Source organism: Etheostoma cragini, chromosome 8, assembly GCF_013103735.1.
Source record: "Etheostoma cragini isolate CJK2018 chromosome 8, CSU_Ecrag_1.0, whole genome shotgun sequence".
Classification (NCBI taxonomy): domain Eukaryota; kingdom Metazoa; phylum Chordata; class Actinopteri; order Perciformes; family Percidae; genus Etheostoma; species Etheostoma cragini.
In genome coordinates, this window is record NC_048414.1 from 10,501,590 (window position 1) to 10,521,712 (window position 20,123).

The 20,123-nt window shown below is 41.7% G+C and overlaps 2 protein-coding genes across 3 annotated transcripts in view; one reads left to right on the plus strand and one right to left on the minus strand.

Annotated features, from left to right (window-relative positions):
• znf710a (zinc finger protein 710a) overlaps window positions 1–7,747 on the plus strand; it is a 28,709-nt gene extending 20,962 nt beyond the window's left edge. The window contains exons 1-5 of one of the 2 annotated variants that reach the window (XM_034878249.1): window positions 954–1,030; window positions 3,013–4,494; window positions 5,144–5,335; window positions 5,433–5,607; window positions 6,017–7,747. In XM_034878249.1, coding sequence (XP_034734140.1) covers window positions 986–1,030; window positions 3,013–4,494; window positions 5,144–5,335; window positions 5,433–5,607; window positions 6,017–6,186 — 2,064 coding nt within the window. In that variant the 5' untranslated portion in view covers window positions 954–985 and the 3' untranslated portion in view covers window positions 6,187–7,747. Of the gene's footprint in view, window positions 1–953; window positions 1,031–3,012; window positions 4,495–5,143; window positions 5,336–5,432; window positions 5,608–6,016 lie in introns of those variants that run through there. The other variant, XM_034878250.1, reaches the window with a different exon arrangement.
• Window positions 7,748–7,785: 38 nt separating this feature from the next.
• On the minus strand, window positions 7,786–20,123 carry LOC117948568 (isocitrate dehydrogenase [NADP], mitochondrial). The gene is made up of 11 exons (XM_034878265.1): window positions 19,802–20,123; window positions 15,860–15,951; window positions 15,111–15,276; window positions 13,946–14,106; window positions 13,679–13,822; window positions 11,932–12,068; window positions 11,521–11,672; window positions 11,277–11,389; window positions 10,913–11,010; window positions 10,729–10,821; window positions 7,786–8,197 (listed from the first exon to the last, which is right to left on the minus strand). Exons 1-11 carry the CDS (start codon window positions 19,914–19,916, stop codon window positions 8,113–8,115), a joined length of 1,356 nt encoding a protein of 451 aa, XP_034734156.1. The 5' UTR covers window positions 19,917–20,123; the 3' UTR covers window positions 7,786–8,112.

Genomic DNA, 20,123 nt, shown 5'->3' on the forward strand with positions numbered 1-20,123 from the left:
CCCCCTTCTTGTCCTCTTCCTCCAGTCAGCTTCACTCCCCCTCCCTCTGCTTCTTTCTTCCTTATTCTTTCTCCCCCATGTCTGTCTCCCTCCCTCCCTCTCCTAACTGCTTTTCTCTCCTTTCTTTCTCCTTCTCTTCTCTTTTCTTTTGTCACTCATATTTTCTTCTTCTTCTGAATTTCTCAGACAGTATACTTCAGGTTGCCTCAATAGTTAATTAGTTTGAATCTAGAAATAATGGCAGCAAACTGCACGGTCTTTGGAAAGTTAAAATTTTAGCATTTCTCAGACATTATCTGTCTGACTGTTTTGCAGCTGACAGACGCACCTCCACCCATAGTCTCTCTGAATGTTTTTACGTGTTGTGAAAGTGTGTACGTGCCTCTATGTGTGCCTGCATACATACATATATATAAACATGTTTGTGGGTGTGTAAATTCACATATATCTGTGTGCGCGTACAGAGAGAAACTACTGATTAGATTGTATAAGTGTTTGTGCGTTTGAGCACACGCTCATAAAAAAGGAAATGCAAAGTATAAAGTGTGATCAAGAAAAGATAGAGCTTGTGTCTCTGTGTGCCTCCAAGAGAAATGTGTGTTGAAGGGTCATGCTGAATTGTATGTAGTGAGAAAGGGAGATAAGATGTGTGTGCGTGTGTGTGTGTGTTTGTGTGTTTGTGTGTAAGAGAAAAGAGAAGAGAAAGAGAAGTGAGATGGGAAGGAGAGGGTGGGAGGAAGAGAAAGAAATGGGGTGATGCTGTGTGTGTGTGTGTGTGTGTGTGTGTGTGTGTGTGTGTGTGTGTGTGTGTGTGTGTGTGTGTGTGTGTGTGTGTGTGTGTGTGTGTGGTGGGGTGGAGGGGGGCAGGCACAGTCAGTTCTGATAACAGCAACAGTAGGAGGAGGATGAGCCGTGGGACCGCCCCACTCTCCTACAGATATAAATAGGAGGTGGATTTTTTTACTCCACTCATTTCTCCTGAAGGATGAGATCCCTGAAACACCTCAAACATCACTCCAGGAACAATGTGGTGAGTTTGTAACCAAAAGATGGAGAAAGATGTGTTTCTGCTAAGGGTTAGAGGGGGTTTGTGGTTACTTGTTTGGCAGTTTGTTAGTGAGGTATTTACACTCTTGTCTGTTTGTGAGTGTGAGAGGAAGCAAGATTACTTTTTACATTCATATAAGTACCGCAGTGGGTAACATCTTTAAAAAAAAGAAGATAAGAGTTGTGTTTCTATCTCTGCCGCACGTTTGCTGCCGCTGCTCTAATTGTTTGTCCTTAGGTGTCTCTCAGACGCAACTTTAAATATGAAAGTACGGACTCTCGCAATTACTACCCTACCTTCTCTTTCTTCTTGTCATTTGTCTTTTTCTCTTTCATTTTGTCAGCCTTTCATTTTGCTGTGCTTTTTCTTCTCTCTCCAGCTCCCCTCCTTCCCTCCCTCCCTCCTTCCACTCTTTCTCTCTCACTCACTCACTCACTCACTCACTCTGTCTTTCTGTCTCTTTCCGCCCCCCCTCACACACCCCCTCCCTCTCCTTTTCCTTTCTCTCTTCCCTCCTCTCACATGCTCACTCAATCTCTCCTTCCACTTCCCTCCCCTCCCTCTCCTCCCCTCTTTCTTTATCTTTCAGCCCCTCCATCTCATTTCTCTCTCTGTCTCCCTCCCTCCACTCCTCCCCCGCCCACAGCTCTTTCTCCTTCTCTCCATACCTCCCTCTCTTTTCTCACACACACACGCTTTCAAATACACACCCAGTCTCTTTCCTTTTCTTTCTCACAAACACACAGTCTGTCTCTGTCTGACTACTTTAAAAGCAGTAATTATAAATGACGTGGTTATCAGGGCATCCAGGTCTACTTCTCTCTCCCAACACACACACACAAACAGACACACACACACACACACACACACACACACTCACACACACACCTTTATACCTGCTCTATCTCCTCTTTTTTTTTCCTTTTTCTACATCTACTCTTTCTCTCAGTAGTGTGTCAGGAAAGAAAGCAGATTTTGCAGGCACAAAATGAAGACTAGTGTGTAGTCTGAAAAGAAAGTAGGGGTCAGAGCTTCTTTCTATACATTTTCCTACCGCTCAGACCCATGCTGAGAAATAACCTAAAACCAGTGGCCCACAATACTCGCTTCTCCTTTACCACGGACAGACAGTTTGTTTGTACCACAATTTCGTTCTCATAGTTTTACTGTTCCGCTTTTACAGGCGCCGGGGTAAACATGTGCATGTGGGTCTGAAACACTTCCGAACCATACAATTATGTTAGCGTGTCTTATGCATCGGTCTGGAATATGGAATGAGCGAGAAGCTCAATTGAATGTATGATATGGATATGAGACTGCCTGCCGGCACATATCATCTTGTTATAAGGAAGCCCAGTGTGGCAGGCATTATGAAGTCAGCCGCGGCGTGTGTAGAGCTGAGACACTTTGCTCCTCGTGAATGTAACAAATAGAACCAGCGATGAGCTGACTTTGGTCAGCCAGGCTGCCCCGGGACCCCACAGGAAGAGCTAAGGACAGTCCACGGAAGTCTACTTCCTGGCTGGACCTGCATCCCTTGTTGTGTTCTTTATTATTCTAAAGCCTTTCAAGGAAGGAAGCCGGGTGCTAACATAGATCTGCCTTATCTCCTCAATCAAATGTTTTGTGGATTCAGAGCAAAGAAACAACGGTGTAGTATGAATGCGGCTCTCACAGAGTAACCCTGAAAAACATTGTCTTCATACTCTTTTGGAGCCCAGGAGTTGCTTCTGGTGTCAGTCTGGATTTAAAAACAAAACCGAATCAAATGAAAATTTCAATATTCTGGCAGCACAAACCCTTTTGTTTGTATTAATAGGAAAGTTACCAATATCGTAAGGCAACAATGGGGAAAGGTTATATAAGGCAAGAGTTGTAACAAAGGAGTAATAAAAAACACAGAGACATATTATTCCTTCAGGTTCATTTTTCAAAACGTGTATGTTCTATGTGTCTTCTTCCAGGAGGAGGAGAGTACCCGCTTGTTGCGGACCTACCCCAAGATGACAGAGGGCCACGTGGATGTGGGCACACAGACGGAGCCTGTGGTTGTGCTATCTCTGGCTCAGGCTGCCGTTCTTGGCCTCATCTCCCAGAATGAAATCTTTGGGGCCACTATTGCTCCTAATGGCTTTTACAAGGGGGAGCCCAGAGAGTGCCCCCCTCCTCCACCTGAGGCAATGGAGTATGAGTATGCAGATCAGCTAATAGGGGCCAATGGGGACTACCTAGCTGAGCCTGCTGGGGAGCCGGAGCCCCAACCCCACTGCAGTGAGAGAAGACGGCCTGGGCCTCGTGGGCGGACCAAGAGGCCCAGGAGTGAGGAGGGTCAACCACACAAAGTAGCAAGTCCACAGGCTCAGGTTAAAGGTGAAAGACTGGAGTCTGATACCCCTCCTTCCTGCATTCACATGAACAGTAAGCGAACTCCTGGCAAGTCAGAGGATCCTGTCACCCAACATGATTCTCCAAAAGAGGAACAGGCCTGCGGAAACTGTCTCTCATGTTCTCATACACCCAAGTCACAAACAGATAGACAGCCAGAACCGGAAGAAGAAGAAAACACTGGTAGAGAACGAGAGAGGAAAGAAGAAGACTTGGTGGTGGAGGAAGAACCGGAGGAGGAGGCACTAAACCTCAAGACAAGTGGTGACACTGGCAGTCCTCTGGAGAGCCGCTATTATGAGTCCAATGAAGTGGCCTACGAGTCCGCTGACATGGCCCTGCCAGGAGAGTATGAGGAGAACGGCCAGGCCATGCTGTGGTCAGACCCTGAGGGTCTTGCCAGGCGAATGCAGATCGACCGGCTGGACATTAACGTGCAGATTGACGAGTCTTACTGCGTAGATGTGGGAGAGGGTCTGAAACGCTGGAAGTGCCGCATGTGTGAGAAGTCATACACATCCAAATACAACCTTGTCACTCATATTCTAGGCCATAATGGAATTAAGCCCCATGAATGTCTACACTGTGGAAAGCTCTTCAAGCAACCAAGCCACCTCCAGACTCACCTGCTCACCCACCAGGGAACCAGACCTCACAAGTGCACCGTTTGTGAGAAGGCCTTCACGCAGACCAGCCACCTGAAGCGGCACATGCTGCAGCATTCGGACGTCAAGCCCTACAGCTGCCGCTTCTGTGGCCGCGGATTTGCCTACCCCAGCGAGCTGAGGACCCACGAGAACAAACATGAGAACGGTCAGTGCCATGTCTGCACCCAGTGTGGTCTCGAGTTCCCAACCTACGCACACCTGAAGCGTCACCTGGCCAGCCACCAGGGCCCGACCACATACCAGTGCACAGAGTGCCACAAGTCCTTTGCTTATCGCAGCCAGCTGCAGAACCACCTGATGAAACACCAGAACGTGCGGCCCTACGTTTGCCCTGAATGCGGCATGGAGTTTGTCCAGATCCACCACCTCCGGCAACACGCTCTCACTCACAAGGTACTGGCAGCGCACACCCTCGCACTTAAGGCATTTGTGCCTTTGTCTACCAGAATGTGCTGGCCTAATGCAACAGCACATACTAAACCTTTATTCAAAATAGAAAAAGTATTTTGGCTTAACTCAGAGTTATGTATGAATCCTGTATGAAATGGGAGGGTATGTTGCACACTTGTTCCATAGCCTTTCCTCCAAAACCAGTTTTCTTTGTAAACGTAGCCTTCAAAGGCCTTGAGTTTTTTAGTTTGGCTCAACCCCCCACTTGCATGTGTTTTGTGATGTGTGTCGTTTGCAGGGCTACTTCCCTTTGTGTTGGATGAATCATCCTGGTCTTCTCTCCATTTCATTATGTAGTCTATTTTACTCTCTAGGGGGACAACTTTTTTTTGTGGTGACATTTGCTTTTGTTAAATATTTAAATAATTGTTAAGATAAAAAAAGTTTTTTTTCTTCCATTGTTAGACTTTATTCACTTAGTCTTTTCAAAATTTCACAACACCCCCCCCCATACATGTATGTAAGCTACAGTACTTGTGTTGAATCAAAAGCCTAGTGTGTCTTCTCCCCATGACTCCTTATTTATCTTCCTCTAAACAATATATCTAGCCAAATTAATTTAAATGCCCAAACACTTTTTTTGTTTCTACAGGGTATGAAAGAATTCAAGTGTGACGTCTGTGCCAGAGAGTTCACCCTGTCTGCCAACCTGAAGAGACACATGTTGATTCATGCCAGTGTGAGGCCCTTCCAGTGCCACGTCTGCTTCAAGACCTTTGTCCAGAAGCAGACCCTTAAAACGCACATGATTGTCCACCTGCCGGTCAAGCCTTTCAAATGCAAGGTGAGTGGAACAAGTGTAGTTTTACTTCAAGAACAAATTGTGTCCCAATGGGACAGAGCGGGAAAGGGGTACTGACTAAGTGACTCTTGCCTCTCAGGTGTGCGGGAAGTCTTTCAACAGAATGTACAACCTGCTCGGCCACATGCACCTCCACGCCGGCAGCAAGCCCTTCAAGTGCCCTTACTGCACCAGCAAGTTCAACCTGAAGGGCAACCTCAGCCGACACATGAAGGTTAAACACGGCATTATGGACACCTCAATAGATGGACAAGGTGAATATCTCCATTGATTATCCTTAATCACACTCTCTGCTTTGAAGTAGATGAAACTCCTTGATGACATTTGAATTTGTCGATGGGTTACGACTGCTCCGTGGGCTTCATGTCGCATTATTGTCACTCAGTCTAGCCTTAATGCACTTTGACTCAGCGTGTTCTGGAATCGTGTGGCCAAGTGTTTTGATGTTTCTCTGTCACTCCCTCCCTGTGTGTTTAGTAAATATAGCAGTGCCTGGATTAGACATGCCTGTCTCTATCAGTAGAGACTGATACTGAGGCAGGGGAGGAGGGACAATCTACTGGCTGTCCTCAATGAGGCCGTGTGTCTTTAGGAAGAGCTCTGTATGTGTGTGCTGTTAAGGACAGAGTGGGATCATATGTGTGTATTTGCTTCCTTCATCAGAACCCCCCCAAGACACAGATGGCCAGGAGGACTACGAAGAGGAGAGCTTTGAATTCAGCGAGCGAGAAAACCGAGCTAACAACAACAACACACCAGACATTGCTAAACTATCTCAAATGGAGTATTACAGCACCTATGGGAAGGGCGCAGGGCGCTTCAGCACTGCGTGACTTATTGAAATGACCCAAAATTGAAAATAAGTTTGAACTTGTGAAAATGTATTGTTTTTTGTGTTTGCTTTTAAAAGCATCGTGCTTGGGTTGTTCCGAGTGTACGAAGAAACCCAGCAAACTGCACATTCATATGCACTGGAATCACTCGAAAAGCTACAGAATTTGGAAATGTATGCGTCTAACTTTATTACATTTTTTCATCTCTAAAACACAGCAAATCTACTGAATAAATATATTATATTTGAGAAAAACGCACCGTCTAAAACAGGAGCATTTAGGTAAAAATATCTTTATAAATACATAGATATTGTCAGTTGCTTAAAAACAGGATTATCTGAGCCGGATTTTAAAAAGAACATTTTGAACCATATGGTGATGTTATACGGCACTTGCTCATTTAGACAATCCCGGTCTCTCTCAGTCTGCTGGGGTAAACTAATGTGATAGGAACAGTTTATTTCACTTGCCAAAGCTTATCAAGTTGCAGAGGTTAATGTTGCCCTTTGATTTATACTGTGATAACTTAAATTTAAAGTCTGCAGAATGAGTTAAATTCCATTGGATTTGCAATCGGTTTTATTGTATAATACTGTACAGAATGCATCAGTCCTCTTGTATGTCGGCTGGTACTGTAATTAGTGCGTTGCACTGAGGACCACTGTGTCTACTTGTTAGGTTTCTGCATTAACAAGCATTACCCTGTAGTCTATGAATGTAATTGTTTCTGTGGAATGTTTTAAGACGCTAATCAAAATACCTTTTTTTAATGGTAGGACCCCTTTACCAAAGAATTGGATCAAATCTTGCAGCTACGCAGACTGTAAGTCTCTTTTCCTTGCTGTTGAGCTGGGACATTGGATTTCTTGGGGTCCAATCGCAGACCTCATGAAATTACATTCAGGTTTCCCTCCCACCCATCTGTAGATCTCCTCAAAAGATTACCACAGAGAACAGGCTGTGGTACAGCTGCTCTTTCAACAATCCTCACCATTTCCCTCATCCAGGCCTTCACGAGACAAGACTGCAGAATTTTTCCAAAAGCAATGCAGACCCTGCATTCATATTGCAGTTCTGTTTTTTATGGATGAATCTCAACAAGAAGTGTCCCAAAAAAAACTCGAGACACAAATATTAAGTGCCCCAGTGTGTCTGCAAGAGCATGCCATCCATCATGCTGTACTCTGGTCTCAAGTGATGAACGACAGCCTCCCAACATGTGACAGGACCCCGGACCTTGTGGAAAATGATTTGGGAAATGCTCAATATATTCAGTTTCCCAGTTGTTAGCTTTTCAAACTTCTAACCTGCAAAACAAGGTATCCATTTGCGATGTTGGTATAGCACATTTAAAATACTGTAAGAATGCTCAATTTTGTGAGTTTTTCAGCTTCTGTGTTCATTCCATCACTGTTTTAGTGGTGATTCAAAAGGGGAAGACGTTCATCTTAAATGGCTTTCTGTATTAGACAGTGTGGAGATAATGTGGATAGACATGTATGTAAAATGTTGTGTACCAAACAAACATACTGTAAAATGATAAATTTATTTACCTTTGAAATGCTTGACCTTTGTTTGCTTTCAAACAGAAAATACCAATAGTAGGTCAAACACAGGATTTATTGTCCAATATGTTTGACATGGGATTCAGTCCTGCCCAAGGCATTACACAGTATTGAATACAGTACTTCACATTACAAAAATAAAACCTTGCAAAAAGTGGAACAAATAGTTAGGGAGGCAGCAGGTGGAAGCACAGTTCTCAACTATTTTAATAATCTAAAAGAATACTACATAATCTTATACAGTATTGTTTCCTTTGGACAAAATACAAGTTGATTTATTGACCTTTTAAATTAAAAATGAGGTACAAAAACAGATGAGTGATATTGCCATCTCCAGACTAACTATATACTTCCAAGTCCGTTACTTGCCGAGGGCTTTATCCAGATTTGTCTTGATGGCGTCGAGGAAGTCGGTGGTATTGACGTAGTGCTCGTTCAGCTTGACACTGAGAAGGTAAGACAACACCGAGCAGATCAGAAAGTTCAGTACACTACTTTATGAAAAAAAGACAATACTGTAGCAATACAATCAGTAACCTTTCTTATTTTATTCGTATTATTGTGGTTGTGGGTTAATAACAACAGCATTATAATTATAATTAGCTAGTCTGGCTATCACCAGACCAAGCCAAGTTGGATAGATTTGAGATTGGGTGTTGCTCTGGGGAGTCTGCTCTGTATTTTCTCTGCACAAGGGGCTTGATCAACGGGCATAATTACAATGATCCTGTACGCAATTGGATAGTCCTTCAACCAATCAGACCAACACTCCGGGTGACGTAGAAGTGACAGCGGCATCAACGGGTTGCTGCGCTTCAGTGGCGTTAAGTGGCCGCCATGTTGAATGTAAACAAGAAGCTGCCTGGTTACTTCTCTATCGTCATTGTGACAGGTAGAGAAGCCAGTTTGCGATTGGTTCCTGCAAAATTGTGAACTGAAGAAGGAGAATTAAACGTGCAAGTTTCCAGATTGAACTGCGGGGCGAAATCAAATTGCCGGCAGATCGGGCGGTGTTTACTCAGTCTAATGACTACTGTCATTATTATTTAGAATGAGCAAGCTGTGTGATATGAGCAGCTTCCATCACTGTATGACTTGGTGCTACATGGCAGTATGACACAACAGCAGTGTTATTTTTAAATTGATGTGTATGCATGTTTGCTGAGATAAAAAATTAACAATCATTGGCAGATGTGGGAGCTGCAATGCTTCATGGATAAAGGGAAAGCCAATATGTGCTCAAGTTAGTAGGTGAGCTGGTGCTAACAGCTAATATAGTCTGTCATCTACCAATCATGTGCAGAAATGAGATGGTGAACGACGGCACATTCTTCCACCAGGGCTCCGCTACCCTCCAGTAAGGGGTTAAGTCAATGATTAGAAAATCTTTTATCCGTACCTGGATTTTGATGGACAATCGTGCAACATGTGTGCAGTTTGTTCTTCATCATTCAAGTGCATTTGTTCATTAGAAATGAGCAAAAATGCATCCCTAATTAAAGCATGAGTGCAGTACTTCTACATACGGTATAAATTCAAGGCCTTGCCAAACGAGTTTACACAATGATTAGGTCTATCAGTGCCAGGGGAAGCTCTCTGTATTTCTCAGTATATCAGAGTTGTGGTGTCCCTGGATGGATGCCGATACAGCCCTTTTGTGCTGAGACGGAGTAGTTTATACTATATCTCCACAAAAACGTCATTATATGGGCAGTACACAAAATGCCGTCAACCAACATTGCTCACTCACTCGCAGTTCTTCACAGAGTAGTTGCTCATACTGGCTCTAATTGGTAACACAGTATGTCAGTCTACCTGTATTACCCCATACCATGAAAAACAGGAAGTGGGGCGAGACCACGGAGACGCAGCATTATTAAAGATTTGACTGTTGTTCGTGTAATTACTCTCACTGCCAAAAGTTCCACAATCTAGCTTTAATATCTCTAATACTAAGAATCTTTTCTGCTGGATTTAAACTCTAAACAAGTTGAGGGCATGTTTGGGAAGAGGTTTTGAGTTCCCAACCCGTATCACATGCTGGCAGGTCAGAATCATATCAGTGTTTCAGACTGATGGTGGAGGTTTAATCCAAGAGAATTATTGCATTTAAAATTTGCCTTTGAAGGCACCAAACTTTTAATTTTTAGAAGCCATTATAGGCTTCATGTCTGAACATATAAAGATGCTCCGTGGGCTAAATGGATACATACTATTTTCTCAAATTTGTTTGGTGTATAAAATATGAGAACAATGTGAAAAATGGCTATTATAATTTAATCATCTCAAAACATTTGGATCAGGTTAACTTTTCTGTGCTTTTCCGCATCCGTAGCAAGCATTTTGAGGTGTTTTGACAGTACAGCGCCACTGTACAAGCAAATGTCTAAATCAAGAACGGCGCCTGACAAGTTTATTCACTTTGTCTTTGGTGGTCTTCTTTTTAATATGTGGTTCTAGTATCGCTAGCAAAGCATCAAACTGAGCCACTGACGTCCTGAAGTAAACTTTGAATCGATCGGGATAATCCCGCAGCTCCTTGATAAGGAGATGGAACTCTCCTTGCTCTCTGAGCAATCTCACGATTGGATGGACCCAATTTATTCCTATTTCTTTTTCTCTTTTTAAGAAGAGAGAGGACAACAAAATCATCTTCACTGTTAGAAGACTCCATTTTGTACTGTTTTGTGAAAAGTTTTTCAACAGATTCATTAATTAATCAATGTTAATTACAAATTAGACTCAGTTTGCGAGTTTTTATGCCTGACAAATGTTTAGAATGAAAGATTTAAAAAAAAAAAAGCGTACAGAAATGTTGGACTTTTGGAGAGTGCAACCTTAACAGTCCAAAACCCAAAAGGTATTCAAATTAAAATGATATAAACCAAGAAAGGTAGCAACAACTATGATAGTAGTAGTTGTTGGTGCTGCTCTGACCATTCTGTGACATACGTATTGACACGCTAAATTAACTTACTTGGACAGGCCATGGATGCAGCCGGCGAGGTCCTTGGTCATCGTACCGCTCTCAACAGTCTCAACACACACCCTCTCCAGAGTCTGGGAGAACCTGAACAAAAGACAAAGACATTTAGAAAAATGAAAACATGTTCATCATATGTGGTTGTGTGTGTTTCCTACAAAACAACAACATCTCTTACTTAATAAGATCGGGGTTCCCGTCAAGTTTGCCACGATGCTCCAGGCCTCTCGTCCAGGCAAAAATACTGGCAATGGGGTTTGTGCTGGTCGGCCTTCCCTGAAGATGAGGGTTATATTAGCGTTTGTAACTATTACACAGAACAAGAATGTTGTTGTCAATTTTAACAAATGTAGATAATCATATATTAACTGGTTTTGGGCATCTATAAGCATATTTCTCAATCTCAAGTTTCACCACATGATGGCAGTATGACCCCACAGATTACACTGTTTGAGGCCATAATTTGGCTTTGTACATTTTAGGTTTCAATGCCCAATAATTTCCAATGAAGAGCCATTTGATTGAAAAAGAGGGAAAGTAACCTTCTGGTGCTCGCGATAGTGCCTGGTCACAGTGCCGTGAGCCGCCTCAGCCTCAATAGTCTTTCCGTCAGGGCATACGAGTACGGATGTCATCAATCCCAGAGAGCCAAAGCCTACAACAGGAAACACAAAATGCAAAGGAAATTCTTTAAATGCAAGCCCCATCTGCTCAAAAAAGTATTTCAACACTATTTTCCAACACAGTTTCCCAAGAAGCAGTGGTGTTGCTCTCCAAATAGCTCACCCTGTGCGAGGATGTCGGACTGGACATCTCCATCATAGTTTTTGCAAGCCCACACAAAGGCTCCAGAAGACTTCAGCACTTGGGCGACCATATCATCAATAAGCCTGTGCTCATACCAGATCTTCAGTTTGTCAAACTCGGGCTTATAGTGCCTGTAGGAAACACAAACCACATGTTCAACAAAAGCTACTTCTTGCCTTTTTTCCTCGAAAGAAGTTTCCTTTTTCTATATTATTATATGAAACCCTAATTATTGTAATACTTTTGTGAACAAGAATAAATCAAATTATTTTAGTTTATTATTTTACTGTGATCTACTTTAGCAATGAAAGAGAGCCAACAAGTAGTTTAGCAAAAACTCTTTCATGTGTCTATTTGTGCATAAAAAACGCAAAGACAGAAGATACTCACTTTTCAAAGATATCCTGGAAGATGTCTTTAAATCTGCCGTCATAGGCTTTAAGAATGGTGTTCTTTGTGCTCATGTACAGGGGCCACTTCTTGCCAATGGCATATTGGAAGCAGCTGTGGGCAAAGCCTGTGATTGACTGGGAAAAAACACAAACAACTCATGGCAGCATTATCAGTAGTACAGGGGTTAACAACCTTCCCCTTGACAAGTTGAAAGTCATCTACTACAACATCTGATGTCGTTAAATCAAACAGAGCCCAGCTGATAAAGTCAAACAAAATAGTAGCAAAGCACTGCAACAACTGATCTGACTGTGTCAATTCTACTGAAGACCTTAGACACAATGTAACAGCAGTTTTCTTTAAGTATGAAAAAGTTATAAAATTCAAAGTTTAGGTATAGGTTAGGGTTTAGTAAAAGTACTATAATATGCCTAAATGGGTAAAGACTGTGGTACAAACTGGAACCACAGGCAAAAATTAAGCAAGTTCATATTATTTTGCATTCCTCTTTGTAGAAATTTGTTATCTTAAAGCAACAAATACAAAGACAGGGCCCCGCGTAGTTTCTGAAGCTTTCACCTACACCATTCTGTGAGCAAACACACATATGAAGGTAAATATGGTGCAAAATATGAGAGCGCGTAGATGCCATATGAGCACTTGTATAATATGATTGGAGAGCTTGTAGAAAAAAATCTGTCTGCGCCCCCGACCTTTTCAACACTTCTTGCGATACATTTGGCGCAAAAATAATTTGTACCTGTGGACTTAGTCTGTGGAGCTCTGAGCCAACAGGACGGGGGGGACAGCAGGGTTTCTATCGCCAGATGAGGGACAACTCTGTCTGGCTTATTTATGTAGCATGAAAGCTACATAATACAGCAATACTGTATCGATACACAGACGCCAAGTACCAACCTTTTACTATATGTGTTGGTCCGTTTGCCCGCTGACAATCCCATTTTGCAGCAATGCAATTGAAGTGAGATGAATAAACAGAGAAATTCATCTTTTAAGATAAAACAGATGTTGACAAAGTTTCCTTTTGGGGACAGACTTTGAAAGTGGGAAAAATTTAAAGTTGGAAAAAGGTAATGAATTGCAGTATCTTCCAGAATATTGCAATATGTTTAAAATCGCAATAATATCGTATCGTGACATAAGTATTGTGAGGATATTGTATCGTCAGGCCTCTGGTGATACCAACCCTAGAAAACCTAAAGCAATTTCTTACCGTCTACAAATCCCATTTTTCACTTACTAACTTTTTGTGTTTTGCGTTATATCTTGTTCCTCTGTGCCATAGAGCTCCATTGTTGTCCGAAATATATTACCAACACATCAGTGAGGTGCACAGTTACAATGGGTGACCATCATAGGGATAATTATGATGAACATGGGAACTGTAGTTTATTTTGAGTTGACAACATACAACATCCTGCAGCCATACATTTTCACTAGCACACCAAATCTGCAGTGGTAAAATAGCCCCCAACGAATACACCATTCACTGCTGTTTGTGTAATATTTGCTAAAAACTACAGTGCTCAGCTGTTTAAGGAAATAATTTAGCCTTTTCATTTCTGCTGCAGGAACAAATGGGCTTGGGGCTGAGTGCCAGCAACGCAGTGGGACAGTCAAAACGTATTGAGAGAGGGACTAACATATTGTTGCTGCTTGTTTTTTTATGGGATTTGTTGACAAGGAGGCCGCATTTTCCCTCTAAACAGAGGCACAAACTCACCTCATCTGTGTTGTACATGCCCATTCCACAGCCACCAGCAGGAAAGTCATAGACCTCCCACTCCTTGCCTGCACTACCATCAGCAGGTGAGAAGATCATCTTGAATTTGCCAGGCTGGTCCACCACAAAGTCTGTTGCTCTGTACTGTAGAAGAAACAGTAGATTGTATTCACTTTTATTATTTTATTAACTACTATGTAATTGCCTGGTGTGTTGTGACTGTAAACTGAATTGCTACATTCTCTTCAGCATTTAGAGGAGACTCGCCTGATCACCGAAGGCGTGTCTGCCAATGGTTATGGGCTGTGTCCAGCCTGTAACAAGCCTGGGAATGTTGTTGCAGATGATTGGCTCACGGAAGACGGTACCGCCCAGAATGTTCCTGATGGTACCGTTGGGGCTCTTCCACATCTTCTTCAGGCTAAACTCTAAAATTAAAAAAAACACAGAAAACACAGAAATTACCATAGGAACAGCATGCAACAGACTTTTGAGGCTGACACTGAAACTTCTATTTAAGAGTTTAAAATTCTATAACATTCGTTTTTGTAACATCTGCGACCAAGAAAGGTATTGGAGACAATAAAACATATCTTTGGCATTTCTGTAGTTTATCGGCCAACATATTTAGCCTAGTTGATGTATCAGTTATATCTAATAGTCATGTTCACTGCCAGTAAATGCTTTTGATCAGCGGTTTTGATCAGGGACCCCCTCATGAATGTCCCTTGGAATAATTTGATGTAGCAGGACTTTTATACTTCTATAGTTGTAGTTATGACAAATAACAAGAGAAATGCTTTAGAAAGATATAAGACATGTAATAAATATATTTGCAGATAATCTTAGCGTTATAGACTTGTTAGCACCTACGTAAATTTTATAGATTTAGAAAGTAAAATATTATTCTTTGAATTGTGAAGTCTTAATGTTAAAAAAAAAACTTTTCATATCTATAAAATAATTTAAATGAATGGAGTGTCAGCTCTGTGTAAGAGCCAACAGATCTTTTTGACTGGACATTTGATATTTCTTTCAATCAAGGTCTGCTAAGCCTTTTTCCAATCAAAAATAGGTCGTCCCACTTTCTAAAGACCTTTGTAATTGTGTACAAATGTCTTGCATTTTCTCTGCTGTAAGCATTTTCCTTCGTGATAACTGCTGAGAGTCTTTCACCTCAGTCTTTTGGTCTTAAGGACTTCAAAAGAAAAACTCTAAAATCCTAATGGGACTCAACTAGTAAGGATGTAAAAGATGATAGCACAAATATAATCTGTGTTGTCCTCCAATATTGCTGCAATCTTTTGACTTGGAGTGAATATAACAATAAAAACAAACTTGAAATTTGCAAATTCACGCTACGGGGCAATAGACACAAGTCTACAATAAAGTGCTCTGGTGTATAACAGGCAATCAAAAACTTGTTACAGACCTTCCACTCTGGCTTCATCCGGTGTGATGGTGGCACATTTAACTGCCACATTATATTTCAGAGTGGCCAGGGCAGAGTCAATGGTGACTTGGTCATCAGTCTGGTCACGATATGGCAGACCCAGGTCATAATACTTCAGCTCAACATCAACATTGTTCAGGATGAGCTAAATGATGCAACAAAAACACAAATTAGCATCCACAATGTAATTCAGCATCAACACTTATTTGCTGTCTAGAAAACTTTTTTTCAGTTCAGTTTTCTGAGAAATTTAAATGAGATAGCTATTACTGAAGAAGTGGCTCTAAATGTATAAATATCCAAAATGTCAACAATGTATGTACAATGGATTGTCAAAAAAAGTATGTGTGTGATTTGCATATTATATGCATGATTTGGATGTGGTTTATAAATTACACATTCATGGTTTAAACAATACAACTCAGAAAACATTCAGGGATTTCATCTGATGCTTCTCCACGTTTTCTTCCTGAGCCTGCGCACCATCTGCTCTCTCCGGAGGCAATAAGCCAGTGACTGAATGAAACATCACCGAAGCCCCTCCACCACATCATGCATACATACTCTTCCACACCCCCCCCACACACACACACACACACACACACATCCACGTGTCTCAGTCTGCAATATAAAAACAGGCGAGTCAGAAAGCGCGGGCACGTCATCCCCTGAGACTCACACCAGTGTTTGTGTGTTTACCCCGCCTAACCTCAACGCCGCTTTATCACCTTCTCTTTGATGAACTCCCAGATGATCCTTGTCATCTCGTCTCCATCCATCTCCACCACTGGCTGGGCCACTTTGATGCGTTTGTCGGCATCTGTCAATCACATATAGACCGGTTCAAGCATTTCATTCACAACATGCTTAATTAGCCTATTTAGGGGCCAAAAACTGCTGTGTAACAATCATACACACAGGAAACTACATTGATTAATATAAAAGAGAGATATCCTGTTATGAGGCATTCTGCAGAGAGGCACGAGTGTTTTATGCGTCCTGTTTCCTTTGCATTGGCCAGATAATATATAGGCCTCAGGAATAGCACTTCCTGCAACTAAGGACTCTTTTTATTCTCAATTAATCATCTATTTTTCTTGGTTTACTGATGAATCATTTAGTTTATGAAGTGTCAAAATAAAAAAAAATTCATCACAGTCACACCATTTAAATGTTGATTTGTCCAAAACCCAAAGATGTTCAGTTAAATGAGATACAAGACAGAGAAAAGTAGCTAATCTCCATATCTGAGATTCTGCAAACAGCATTGTCTGCAATTTTTACGTTTTAAACGATTATCAAAACTGTGGTTGCAACCATCCAAAATACAAATACAATACAAATTCAAGGTCAACAGTTATTGCTAAGAAGTGTGAACTTTTAATATGCAGCCCACAGTTATACTCTACAAACTGTGACAATATTTAAGTAGAAAAAAACTTAATGGGATCATGAATGTTATTGTCACAAAACTTGTTTATCATTTCATGTTTAACAACAAAATCACTTTTTAACGTTAGTTTTTTAAACGCTGAACTTTAATAACTTAAAGAGTGAGTTTATTTTCATGCCAACAACGGCTTTGAACAGAGTGGTCTCTTAACTTGCAGTTGCATTGACGTAGAGTAGTATCTCTAATCATGTCTGTGCTCATTCTGCTCAGGGCAAGTCCTGCCGGCAGGACATTTTGAGTGAATAGAAAAGTACAGGGGGAGGTGCAGAGGATCAAGTAACTCCCAGATTTCCCAGCCAAGTTAATGCTTCCCCACTGTTAGCCAAAGCCTTCCCAGATAATGCAAGTAAGCATAAGGAGCCTGGTGAAAACGTTACACAACCAACATCTCCTTATATTGAATAAATGTATTACATTTGACCTAGTTGGGTTTATGAAGCCACAGTAACACCTGTCATAACAGCCTCTGCTCTGTTTCCATGCTCCAAACAGGATACATGAGCCCTGCCGACTTCAGATGAAGCCCTGAAAATAACCTCATAGCAAAGACAGTTGTTACCTCTATGTTACAAATAAGTTACTAATAAGCATGAAGCAAACAGAAAGAAATAACAAAAGCAAAAGTATTAGCTCAGTGTTACTGGTGCTGGTGAGTTATATTCACCCCTTAGTTCATGTTGACAAGTACTTCTATGTTTAGAGATTCTATTATTAGAGCTGAAGCGGTGTATTGATTAACTGACAAGTTGACATGTATTGAACACAGAAAATACTAGACTAGCAATCAGCTTTTTCAAACAGCTATCACTCCTACTGTATATGCTGTTAAAGAAATAAATTGTCAGTAGAAATATTAACAGTTATGTGTTATGATCAGGAAAACTTAAGCACCTTATAAGCGCAGAAGGTGGACTGGCTTTTGGTAATTTAATAATACACTATTATTCTATACCTGCCATTCAAACAGTGCAGGCTCTGCTGCACTGCATCACGGGTAAGTCATTCACAGCTACTGTTACTGGCACCCTTTCTGACTCGTCCTAACCTAAATCTGCTCAAACATGGCTTTACTATCACAGTGCAGGGGGAGGGGAGCGCCAGAGGGAGCCGAGTTGGTTATGTAACTTGTGAATGCACCACAAACTGGACGCTGAAGGGCGAGCTGAATAGAAGTCAGGCGGTCATACTTGCCACATCATTCGCACATGCAGTGGGAATAAGCCTGCAAGGTATTTAACTCTGGTGGTATCTTTAGAGAGACAAGTCCTTTGCAGAAATATAAATCCAACCCAATATAAAATGAAAGAATTGCACAGGATATCATACCGTGATCCATAGCATAGCATGTTGATAAGAGCTGTCTGTTTCAAACTCTAACAGCTGTAAAAGAATTTGCCTAAATGCAATGTAGAAAAACAATGCAAAACTAGGAAATATCTGATAAGGAATAAACAAAAATCTGACCTAGCATTCAGTGCCAGCTTTCAGTATTTAGTAGTTTTAAATACCCTAGCACACGGTATTTAAAACTAATGTGGAAACGGAACTGTGAGGTTGAATAATGAGATCTTTACTATGTGCTTAACATTACTAGTGCTATATACTGTATAGTGGCAAGCAGCCTGTGTGTCTTGACAAGATGACTGCAACAATCTGTTTCTATATGGCCTCTCGGGTTAACTTTCAACAGAGGGAGGAGAGCCGTAAACCCCTTAACTTTTAATCCCACGCCAAGAAAAGGTTTTCACCATGTAAACAAGATGACTAAAACCAAGTTGCGGGCAAGATATTTGGGAGAAGGTCAGTTAATAAACTATTAAACTGTACTGACAAAAAAAAAAGGAAGCGGCAGCAAATGCAATGTTCCAAAGTTTACAAACTAAAGTTGGAGACTAACAGGATCATTACACCTTCTCTTTGTAAAATCCACAGCCAAGAATTAACAGTATGTTGGCCAATTTTATGAGCACTGTGAAATGTTAAGGGCAGGCAATCGCAGTAAACAGCTGTCAGCAAATACCATGCAACTTGTGACAGTAGTGTCACTCTCAATCATTCTTTTGGCACACTGATTTGTATCCCAGATCATTTTTCCATTAAACATGAAACAAAATACAGTGGCAATGCCTGACAGTATCTTAACAGTTTTTACACATATTGCAGGTATCTGTGGGACTACACTGTTTGTTTTATCAACCTAAGACATACCTGGTGGTGTAAACTGGGCTACTATCAATCACCCCAGACAGCTAGGTATACTACTAAGCTCAAATGACATCTTGATTCAATCAACCTTCAGAGCCAAAGTGCCCTTCACCTGACCCCTTTGTTTGGGTTGCAAGGAGACATCTGTCTACAACACAAAAGTTTATTATATAGTTACAACCTGCAGTATGACTGTGACATTTGGATCCCTGCTCCAAGTCACAGAACACAAAAGATTGTGGTTGCTCTCCTGGTAGCCTACTGATGAATACAAATATTAAATTGATCAACGTTTAGAGACAACATGAAAGAAAAAAAAACGGGTTTTACAGTAATAATGCAAGAGTCAGATGTGGTGAAATATGCAGCTCTGAGCTTTACTGTAAATGTAATCCAGATAGAAACATTATGTAGGACAGCCGGAGCAGTGGCAGCCATTGCTCTCTTTAGCGGAGTCTCGTATGCATTGCTGACCTTGGCAAAAGTTTTATAAGTCAGCGTCGCATTAATGACACGATGGCTGAAGAGGAGCTACTCGGTTAAGAGTTGGAGAACTGATTTACCGCTATGACTGTATTTTAGCCCCCCATTAGCAACGAGCAATAAAATGTCGGCCCACACAGGCAGCTAAAGACGGAAGATCCACTTCATACATCTGATGCCAAGTTTCGCACCTTCTCCTTGAATTCCTTCTTACGAGGATGATCGGCGTGGGCAATAGGGGCGATAGGCAATGGGAAGCGTTAAGCGCATCGTTTCCTCTAAACTGAGAAAACGCGTATCACTATTAACAGCATCCTAGTTGGTTCAAAGCACACGGTAACGTTAGCTAGCTAACGTAATGTTAGCTGCGTAGCTCGTCCGCCACCGACTTCTAAAGGTTGACTGTTTATGTCGACATTACATTTGCAAACATGAGCTACATTAAAAGACAGCATCCTAATACAAAGATAAAGTTAGCCGTTAGCATAATGATGCTGAGGGTGACCCTCAGTTAATCCTCTCCACTCACAGTTTCTTTGTTGTAAAGCCTGGCAGTTTGCAGCCGGCGCAACCACCGCGGGGTTTCTGGAAAAAGCAGCGGCGGACCTCGAAAGAGAGTTGAGGACTTTCAAATATCCAGCCATGTTTCCCTGTCCCGATTAACTTTGGAGGTTGACACTCGACGAAACTCAGAGCAGAGAGGGGGCAAACGCTATGAGACTCTCTGAAATATACAGTAAGCAGGCAGCACCGCCCTTATTCACATCACCGGCAGGACACGCTGGTTGCTACGTCAGAGTCGCACAGACAGAGGAGGGACCAAGACTAATATAGTTTAAACTGCAGCTTCT